This window comes from Lolium perenne, chromosome 5, assembly GCF_019359855.2.
Source record: "Lolium perenne isolate Kyuss_39 chromosome 5, Kyuss_2.0, whole genome shotgun sequence".
In the NCBI taxonomy this organism is placed as follows: domain Eukaryota; kingdom Viridiplantae; phylum Streptophyta; class Magnoliopsida; order Poales; family Poaceae; genus Lolium; species Lolium perenne.
In genome coordinates, this window is record NC_067248.2 from 250,239,670 (window position 1) to 250,250,700 (window position 11,031).

An 11,031-nucleotide genomic window follows, 5' to 3' on the forward strand; every position below is an offset into this window, starting at 1 on the left:
CATCTTTACATTTGTTTTGGTCATTTAAACCACGTATATTCCACGATCCAATGAGGAAAGTCAGGTTATTCATGAGAGGGGCGGTTGCACCAGAGGAGAAAGGGGGAGGGGAGGCGAGGCGATGTAGTAGTATAGTTCCAGCATTTTCATTATAGCAGCTAAGGAGCTGATTACATAATAAAGCGAGAGTGGGCACCTAATGTGCAACAAGCGGAAAGTGGATGAAAGGAACGGTGGTGCAAAGTAAAGGCCACTACTAGGCGCCGCTGGAACGTGACGCAGTGGGCATGAGGGCCGGCAAACATCGTGGCAAGAGCCAGGCCTCAGCCGGTGGAGGATGTAGCTGATCATGGAGACTGAGGGGCCACCTCGCCATCGTCATTGTCATTGGCAGGGTCGGAGTCCTGCGGCGCGGCAGCGGTGGCAGCGTTGTCGTCGGCGATGGCCTGCACATCATCTTCTTCTGCGCCGCAAGCGAGAGCGACGGCCACGAGAGCTGCGACGTCATCACAGGGCAGGCCCGGGGTAGCAGCGAGGCCAGCATTGTCGAGGGCGGAGGAGAGAGCGGCCGTGGCAGGGGGCATGTCAAAGGTGGCGGCCTTGGCCTTGATAGCCTTGGACACCATGTCGATGTAGTTCTCCTCCTCCTTGGCTGCCAGACGGTGACTGCGGCGAAGCTTCATGGCCGAGTCCGCCGCGCGCTTTGCCCGGACCCGACGCTTGCGAGCTTCGTTCTCGTGGATCAGGGGCGAGGGAGGCGCGGAGGCTTGTGGAGGCTGAGAGGAGGTCGAGCCGAACTCAAAATTTCGCCCCGCGAGCGCCATGTCGCGGATGGAGTTGACGAGTTCCTCGGCGTCCGCGACGACGGCGTTCGCCGCGTTGACGGCGGCAGAGTGAGCGAGCTCCGCCTGGGCTTGAAGGGTGGCGAGTGGAGTGGCGACGTCGTGCAAGGGGGAGTTGGGTGGGGCCGTCGTGTCCGGGACGACCTGGTCGTTGGCGTGGACGGAGTCCTCGTCGATGTCGTCCATGGTCTGTGTGCCCCGACAGACGACACCGAAGGGCGGGTGGCGGGGCGCGGGAGGCGGGTTTGGCGGGAAGCCGTTGCCGCCGTCGTGCGGTAGGAAGGGGTCGCCAAGAGTGGCACTCCGTGTTCCTAGATTCCTAGATGGGCAACGGAATACGGTTGAATGGCATTTGGCATAAATTTTGGGACGAATGGAATAGCCCCTGTGGAGTTCCTCGTGTCAAGTAACATTATCCCTCTACATCAGGGACTAGAGAAAGTGCTTCAGCACGTTGACCAGGCTGAAGATAAACCAAACTATTTGCTCTTGTCTGGATTATCATAGCTAGTGTTTTTCCCTATACCTCCTAGCCCAAACATTGAACCGACGAGACGGTGAAATCTCCACTCACTCTCCATTTATGTTGTGCTTTCATGATCTTAATATTGAAATATGTGTGTACAACTCTTATTGTTCAATTCAATTAGACCCGAAGTAGGGGCTATATATACACAAGGAGGAGGGGACTAGTAGTTACTTCGTCCGTCCCGGTTTATAGAGCCCATGCGTACCTCTAGATCTTTAATTTGACTAACATAATACAAATTATGCAACATAAAAATTATATTATTAGAAAGGAACATTTAAACTTTTTAATGATACATATTTTATAATATATTTTTATATTATGGTGGTTTAGTTTATAACCTAGGGATACAGGTACGCACACCCTATATATATACTGAGACAAAGGTAGTAATAAAAATTGTTGTGAAGTCTCAACTACCAAACACCATTCATTTCCTTAGACTGAAGGCCAAGTCACAAGAAATTATTCACTCTCTCTGGCGAGAGCTTCTTCTTCGAGGCCTCAACCCAGTATGTAGTTTCTTTTCAATATTGGATCACAACAGCATTGTATAAAGATCTAGTACATTACCTTTCAAAGAAAACTAGATTGTATAAATTATTTAGAAGTTTGATCAACATTTCATTGAAAATTTCCAATCGGTACATATGTCATGAGAAGTTTCTTTTATCCATGTTGCAATATTTAAATGAACATCAAATGTTGTAAAATGCTTTGCACGCCATCTTCCAGTGTACCAAATTCGCGCTACATGTTCCTAGATTTTTAAACATAAATGTTCATATATTACTACATGGGCTACGGATGAATGGCATGTTGAATATAAATATATTGCCTAGCCTCATTTCGTCACTTGTGATTTTTGGGATAGTTGGATAGTGCATCGGTTCTATATCTTATCAGCGCTAGGCGGTTTCCATTTCAACAGTAATGAAAAAAAGGTTTATATAGCCTACATCAAACGCACACTATGGATTAAAACAACCTAGACGTAAAAAAGGATTAAACATAAATATATTGAGTGGCGTATTTCTATTAGTTGGCCTTGGCCAGTGTATATGCATGCATGGCATTTTCCGATAACATCGCAGTCACGATCAAGTATCCTAGCACCGTACGTGTTGGCAACACAGACAACATCTCTTTCACAACTCCGTTTGTTTTCTTTTAGAAAACTTAAGGCCTAAAACCCAGCGTTAAATTAATGGGTGTGACTATTTCTCAGTCGACTGAGAACTAATTTCGTTCATCATCAAATTTTAGTTGCAACATATTTTGCAATTCATAACTAGCACTAATCAAGATGCAAATCAAATGGTGTAAGACTTGACTGAGCACGAAATTAGTTAAAAACTAGCAAAAAAACCTAAATTAGTAACGCCACATTAGCAGAAGATACAAGAGTGATTATCCAGATGCCCTTAAAAAAGAGAGTGATTATCCAGATTACATCCACACCCACCACACAAAGATGAACGTACTAAACCAAAACGTGCTCGCATGCTCCTGCAGCTGCAGATCGATCGATTGAAAAGGGTAGAACGGATCAGCAGTTGCCCGGTCGTCCATTGGGCACGTGGTGTTGTGCTTCGATCTTGACCTCAAGAAGCCTTTCCACCTACTACCGCTGCTTCTCCCGTCGCTTAATTGCCTACTGTGCATTGACCAGGCCACCAGGGACAAATATATAGTATACAGGCCTTCACTAATCTCGAGCTTCACCCTTTGAATCGGCCATCAGCATGCTAATTTTAGGTGGATGATCAATGCTCCAATAATTGTGAGTTTGTGACCGTGGAGTGGGCTGTCTGCGCTGAACAAATCAATATATACTGTTTAACAACGTGGCGCGACTAACTCGTATTGGTGGTATAAGTAAGAATCTACTTCCTCTAATCCATAATAACTGTTTGATGTTTATAGTTCAAATTCATCGGACACTTATTATGGATCGAAGAGAGTAGTTTTATACTGCATGAACAAGAGCCGTATATCTAGCCAAATGACCCAGCCTCTGAAAGACTGCCTGATCTCTGACTAATCCTCTTGCTATTCTAGTACAAGCACGTAGTGAGGCATTCCAGTTGGACTGTGATGCATCGCGTTTGGTTTGGTGGAAATTGTCCCTGTCTACGCTACCGTCTACGTTTGAGCGGTTGAGGCGACAACTTGCCATCAATCCTTTTCGGCTTTTTTCCTCTTCTGGCCCTAGCAATAAAAAGGTTTTGGCAGTTTGATACGTGCAAACCGCAAACATGGCGGTTTCTGGTGTCCCTAGGTACGTCCAGAAAAGAGCGGTTCCTAATGCAACCGTCATCGACGTCGACCTGCGAACACACGGCTACGCTACGCGGTGATCGATCTCCTAAGTCCTAAAGAAAGACATAATTTGTTTTTTTTTATGTAACCATATATTTCATTAGACAATCTGTTTACAAAGATTACACATATGGTCACCACACAAGATAAACATTTGCATCAAGCAACTTTGCACAAGAAAACTCACAAGAAGTAAAACTACAAGTTCACCCTTGGAGAAACCTGTGCCTCGCCGAAACATCGTCCATCTTCCTCCACTGCCACCATGGTAGCGCTGGAAAAAGAGGCGAACAACCACCACACCTAGATCTGGGAGAGCACCATCGCATCCAATGATACTTTTTGAGCCGATGAACCGGGTCGTCGCAGAGGACGAGCCCGAGACTTTGTGGCACGTCGGTCGAGGATCTTCCCCGTGGTCACCAGATCCCAACACCGTCATCTTCTTCAGACTCAGTCGAAGAAGACAAACGCTGCCGCCTGCCGTCATCCTCACACCCAACTGCAAGACGCCAGACATAACTGCAGCAGCCAACGCAACCGTCACCCGCGAGAGTGCTGAACGCCAACCGCTAGACACGAATCTCACCAGATCCGAAGACCGACGAGAAGACCAGGCCACCTGCCCTCCGACGTCACCGGTTAGAGCGACGCCGAGATGGAGAAAGAGCAGAGGCAAATTATTCCGACGCGACGCAATCTTCTCCATAGAACGGCGCCCCAAGAAAACACTTGCCAACCCTAACTACTGGCTGGAGCCGATACTCCGGGGTCCCCACCCCCTCCCGTCGCCGGAACGGCCCGACGGAGGAGGCAGGGACCGACGGCTGGCCGGTGTAGTTTGCCGACAGAGATCGCCCGCTGTCTTTTCGTGGGAGCGGTTCCTATGTGATGCTCTCGGCTACTCTTTTCTTGTTTGTTTGATAACAACTTCTCTTACATGTATTTGTTGGGGAAGACATAACTTCCTATTCTCGATATATAACCAGCGGTGCATATAGAGTTGGTATACCTAGGCTAATGTTTCGTATAATTTAGAAAATACTCATTATTCATTACTATTATAAATAATCGTGTCAAATACATTCAATTTGCTCATCATAAGTATGCAACTTATACGCTTTGTGTTTGAGGTAACACCACCATGGAAACCCTTTACCAATTGCAGAGAGATAAATTCTGCTGTGGTTTGTCAATTTTAAGTATTTTGAATCCAACCATTATCATCATTGCTAGCGAGATACTTGTGTAACAACTCAACATGTCAGAAAGTCTGGTACATGTATTCGTTGCCATTAATTTTCTAGATTTCAATCACCGCAATGCAGTATTACATACACAAAGTGACTGATCCAAATTCATGATGGAAAATAGCATGTGATAGTTTGACTGCAAGAGAACATAGGAGTCATAGCGATGTGACAAAGACTTCTACTTTCATGTCCCTTTTTCACTTACGTGTTTTTGATATGTTTCTCAGGCTTTTGGTTAGGTTCTTCTCTTTCGATTGGTAGCGTAGCTTGGTCAACATATGTATAAATCTCAATAGACAAGAACAGATATCACGTGGGCTTCAAGATTAGAAAAAGGGTTGTATCATCTCTGGGTGCAAAATATTTTTAACTATCACTTTTTTCCAGATTAGCCTCCCCTTCACCCTCACCTATTGAATTTAAGAATGTAAGGCTCACATTGGACTGATTATTTCAGCGATCAAATACAACATTTTTTATTTATAGCTTATTGATTCATAATTTATCGATGGGGTCCGATTCTTTTCGCATTTGCGGGTTATGAATGTTTCTTGCGCCCTATTTTGTGAGCAAATTGGATGGCTGCTAATTGCTAATTTTTTCCTCTTTTATATTATCATCCACTCATTAAAAGACGCCGATTGTGGCATCAGATGACTTACAAGAAGCTTTCAACAACTTGATTTTGTTGATAGCACACATTTTTTTATTCCATAGATTTGATGGGAAAGGCATCATTTTTTAAGTATTTCAAATCAAACCATAATCATCAGTGCTAGTTGGATAGTTGCGTGAGATCAATAATTCTATGTACTTCGTATCAGAAAGTTTGGGACTTGTATCCACTATTGGCATTTATTTTCTAGATTTTGATCATTGCAGTATCACACCAAGTGATGATCTAAATTCATCATGAAAAATAAAAAGTGATGGCTTGACAACAAGAGAACATAGGAGACATACGTACCGACGTGATCGGGACTTGAATTTGTATGTCACATTTTTCACGTATTTTTAACTTTCATCTTTTTTTTCAGATCTCCCTTACCTGTTGAATGATAAAGCATGGCTTATTATGTTGGACCGATAATATGAGCAACCAAACACATCATATGCATTTTTTTTAGCTTTCCGATTCATGATTTATAGATAAGGTCTAATTCTTTTCGCATTTGTGGATTAAGGAATGTTTAGTGCATTTTTCTTTTATAAGTAAATTGAATGGCCACATGTTGTTGATATTTTATCTTCTGTATTATCGTCCACTCATTAAAAGGCGTTTGTTGTGGCATCGGATCACCTAGGAGATGCTCTCAACAGCCTGATTTTGTTGATAGCAATTTTTGTTATCCATGAATTTGATGGGATCGGCATCATTTTCTCCACTCGATAATTGAAGGTGCATATGACATTGATGTACCCTGACCAGTGCCACATATATTTAAAATTAAAATATAATTCAAAAATAAGAAAAATAAGCATACCAGCGCCAATATATGTGCTCATTAGAATCATGCAACTTATGTTGGTTTTAGAAAAATGCAGCCCGCCATTGTTTGTGTTTGAGTTAAACCAACATGGAAAACATTGCCCGGCCAGCTGCAGAGAGGCAGATTATGATGTGGTTTTAAAACTTTAGAATATTTCAAATCCAACCACAGTTGTCATTGCTGGTGAGATCGCGCTGTGTACCATCAATAAATAATATTTTCGTATAAAAAGTTATGGGACATGCTATCCATTAATTGGCATTAATTTGAAAGATTTCAATCATTGCAGTATCTCACGAAGCGATGATTTTTCAATATATTCATGAAAAAAAAAAGATTTTTCAATTTTGCCCCAAAAGAGACGTACATTTTAGGCTCGGAAATATAAGACTTTTTGGATTTTTATTAGGTTCTCCAATGCGCGGATGTTAATTTGGACAATGTACGTTTTGGAATGGAAAATCACTCTGGCAACGTTCCGATTAGGCTGCTGGAATATCTCGACACGAAGACTCTACAAGATCATTGCTCTTCGCCCTCTTCTCGAACGCAGACGCGCTGGAGTGCAGCAGACAAAGGCGCCGGTGCACCGAACTTATCGTGCACATGAATGAACCGTTTGCTAAACCCGGTGGATTAGCCACACGAACACGAGGCGCGCGGAGGACACGCACGGCTCCATCCCACGTGCTGCTCTGTTTCTGTCTGCCGCGATGCAGGCACGTAACCATGACCACGTCGCCAAAGACCCGACTCAGCTCGCCGAAGCCAACCACCTGCAACACCCGGGGGCATTCCCCTAAAACATCTTCAAAACTTTTCGGAGCTTCAAAGGACATTTTGGACTGTCATGGGATCGAATAGCGTGTTCGGCGTCCCAAGGCCATCCTCACTTGACAGAGTTTCTTGCAAGCGCCGGACGTAATGCATTGGTGACATGGCGATGGCAGGCCAGCCGTGTTATGACACAAGGGCCGACACGGCTGTTTTCTTTGTCAATTACATCTTCGCCAACCTCTGTTTCCTAGGCGGGCGCTAGGAGGCGTCTCGTCGTGATGTAGACGTGGCGTGGCTGGATAGAGCTATAGTTAATGTGTGCTACCGCTTCTCACCTTTGACCGACGTTAAATATGCGCCTCGCCTCATCCAAAACCCTAGCGTCAAGCACTAAAGCAGCCGCCATGTCGAACCACCGCGCGCACTGAAGGCGTAGCCGCGGACGGATTTGGGCGTGGCAACCTGATCATCGCCGAGCCGTCGGCCTTGTACTGCGTGCGGTACCTAGTCTCGCCGGACATGCGCTTTCCAAGCAGCAGCGGATGTCGATGCGCCAACGAGGAGGCGCAACTCGTTGCATGGCATCGTCATCGGTGCGCCACGCCAACCGGCGGCCGTCGTCCTGCGTCGCCCGAAACCGGAGCCGAAGGAGGAGGTCGACGACGGGGAGTTTGAAGCTGGCTGCGCGTACCTGCGCGAGCAGAGGCTTCTCTTGACTGCTGATGACCCTGAGGACACACCATGCTTCAACGCAACGTGGATGGACTCTGGGTGAACGAGCACCTAGCGTGGGAGGCAAGAGAAGCGGCGTGGGCGGAGATGTAGAGGGGCCGGGGAGGAAATGGCCAAGACCACCACCTTGTCGCGGCGCGCAGGCAGACCTGAGGAAACGACGCCAAAATCACCGGGAAAACGAGGGAAACGCACCGCCGCAAGACACGAGACGAGACGACACGAGGAGCAGACGACGGCCCCCTTGTTGTTGCTGCCGTCCGCCCGCCCGCCCGCTGCGTCCGGTCCGGGTTCCAGCTCACGCGCACGCACGCACGCTGCCTGCCAGCCAGCCAGCCCAAGTACCCCCTCCCTCCGCCCCGCAAAAAACCGATACCGAATTTACTCCCCATTCCCTCCCCGCTCCTCTTCCTCCTCCCCCCATTCGGAGGAGGCAGGAAGAAGAAGCACCTCCGCCGGCCAGCCGCCGGACGGGACACCCCCATCCCGTCCCATTCCGGCTCGCCCGTTGACCACCACCGCACCATACCACACCCCCCGCCGCCACCCAACATGGACGACCTCAAGCAGATCCTGGCGCGCCCGATCCAGCTCTCCGACCAAGTAATCAAGACCTCCGACGAGGCCTACACCTTCCGGCAGGAGTGCACGGACCTCAAATCAAAAGTCGAGCGCCTGGCCACCCTCCTCCGCCAAGCCGCGCGCGCCGACCTCTACGAGCGCCCCGCGCGCCGCATCTTCGACGACACCGAGAAGGCCCTCGACAAAGCCCTCGCCCTCGTCGACAAGTGCCGCGCGCACGGCCTCGTCCGCCGCGTCTTCACCATCATCCCCGCGGGGTCCTTCAAAAAGATGTCCAACCAGCTCGACAACTCCACCGGCGACCTCTCCTGGCTGCTCCGCGTCTCCGCCTCCGCCTCCTCCGACGACTTCGACGACGCGCACATCGGCCTGCCCCCCATCGCGCAGAACGAGCCCATCCTCTTCCTCATCTGGGAGCAGATCGCGGTCCTCTACACGGGCGACCTCGACGCGCGCGCCGACGCCGCCGCCAGCCTCGTCTCGCTCGCGCGCGACAGCGACCGCTACTCCAAGCTCATCATCGAGGAGGACGGGGTGCCGCCGCTGCTGCGGCTCGCCAAGGAGGGCCGGCCCGAGGGGCAGGAGAGCGCGGCCCTCGCCATCGGCCTCCTCGGCCGCGACCCCGAGTGCGTCGAGCAGATCGTGCTGGCGGGGGCCTGCGCCGCGTTCGCCAAGGTGCTCAAGGACGGGCCCATGAAGGTCCAGGCCATGGTGGCGTGGGCGGTGTCCGAGCTCGCCGCCAACCACCCCAAGTGCCAGGACGCCTTCGCGCAGCACAACGTCATTCGACTCCTCGTGGGCCACCTCGCGTTCGAGACCGTCCAGGAGCACTCCAAGTACGCCATCACATCCAAGTTGTCCATACATTCCGTCGTCATGGACAAGAAGAACATCAACGGCGGTGCCATGCCAGACTTGCTCTCTGCCGGCACCGCCTCCCCTGCCGCGAAGACCGAGATGCACAGCCTCGTGATGCAGTCCACCATGGCCGCCAAATCCAGCAACCTCGGGGCCAGCACCAAGAGCATAGGCAGCAACGGCGGCTCCACCGGATCCAAGCAGCACAACTCCACCTCCCTCTCCGGATCCACGGCCAGGGGCAGGGACCTGGAGGACCCGGAGACAAAGGCCTACATGAAGGCCAACGCCGCGAAGGCGCTCTGGCAGCTCGCCAAGGGCAACGCGGCCATCTGCAAGAGCATCACCGAGTCGCGGGCGCTGCTCTGCTTCGCGGTGCTGCTCGACAAGGGCGAGGGCGACGTGCAGTACAACTCCGCCATGGCGCTCATGGAGATCTGCGCCGTCGCCGAGCAGAACTCCGACCTGCGCCGCTCCGCCTTCAAGCCCACCTCCCCCGCCGCGCGCGCCGTCGTCGACCAGCTGCTGCGCGTCGTCGACAAGGCCGAGTACGACGACCTGCTCGTCCCCTGCATCGTCTCGCTCGGCTGCCTCTCCAGGACCTTCCGCGCCACCGAGACCAGGATCATCGCGCCGCTCGTCAAACTCCTCGACGAGAGGGAGGCCGACGTCTCCCGGGAGGCCGCCATGGCGCTCACCAAGTTCGCCTGCACCGACAACTACCTGCGCGTCGACCATTCCAAGGCCATCATCGAGGCCGGCGGCGCCAAGCACCTTGTGCAGCTCGTGTACTTCGGGGAGCAGGCGGTCCAGCTCGCGGCGCTCACCCTTGTGTGCTACATTGCGCAAAGTGTCCCTGACAGCGAGGAGCTGGCGCAGGCGGAGATCCTCACCGTGCTCGAATGGGCCTCCAAGCAGGCGTACATGATGCAGGACCCGACCATCGAGAACTTGTTGCCGGAGGCCAAGATCAGGCTCGAGCTGTACCAGTCCAGAGGCGCAAAAGCCTACTACTAGCGGAGCCCGCTGTCTTCTTCTTACAATGTCCGAGCACTGTATATACACCGATCGAGCGGCTTCTATGTATACTCTGGCTGAACCTTTTTGATCCCCAACATGGCGAAGGCCAATGTTGCTTGCATCTTTGGTTGGGTTCTTGATACATGGACGGAGGTAATTTTGTTTCAGATGTCCTGGACGGAGGGGGGTTTGTAGGCGTACAGAACTTGGGTTGCTTTGTGGTGGCATAGTTTTGGGAGATTTATTAGCATCGTGTACTCTCTTTGGTCTAATGATGTATCATGTATATTACATTTTCACCTTTCTATCAGAGAAAAATCCTTGAATCCCCAGTGCCTTGCATTTCTTCTTTCTTCCATATGACCTCATGGTTTGCTTGACTGTCTCTATAATTATGCTGCACTGTCCAGTTGATGTCTCTTCAAGTACCTTCTCATTCTTGAGATGCAGTTATAGGCTGCAATTGCGTCATCGTTCAACTGCAGCAGAGATTCATATTTGATAACTAATCAATGCCCCAGGTACATGTTTTCATCTGCATATCTTCGTAGCATTATGACCAGAATTGTTTCCTTTCCCCCCTTATGTATATATATAAACCCTCTCCGAGGTGGTCAATCTGTTTC

At 49.9% G+C, this 11,031-nt stretch overlaps 1 protein-coding gene across 1 annotated transcript; it reads left to right on the top strand.

The window, feature by feature from the left end:
• The first annotated feature begins 8,327 nt into the window (after positions 1 to 8,327).
• On the top strand, positions 8,328 to 10,733 carry LOC127302647 (uncharacterized). Its single transcript, XM_051333181.2, has one exon. It carries the CDS (start codon positions 8,498 to 8,500, stop codon positions 10,400 to 10,402), a length of 1,905 nt encoding a protein of 634 aa, XP_051189141.1. The 5' UTR covers positions 8,328 to 8,497; the 3' UTR covers positions 10,403 to 10,733.
• The last annotated feature ends 298 nt before the right edge of the window (positions 10,734 to 11,031 follow it).

Excerpts from the sequence above, each read along its gene's own strand:
- LOC127302647 (XM_051333181.2), top strand. The coding sequence starts at position 8,498 with ATGGACGACCTCAAGCAGATCCTGGCGCGCCCGATCCAGCTCTCCGAC.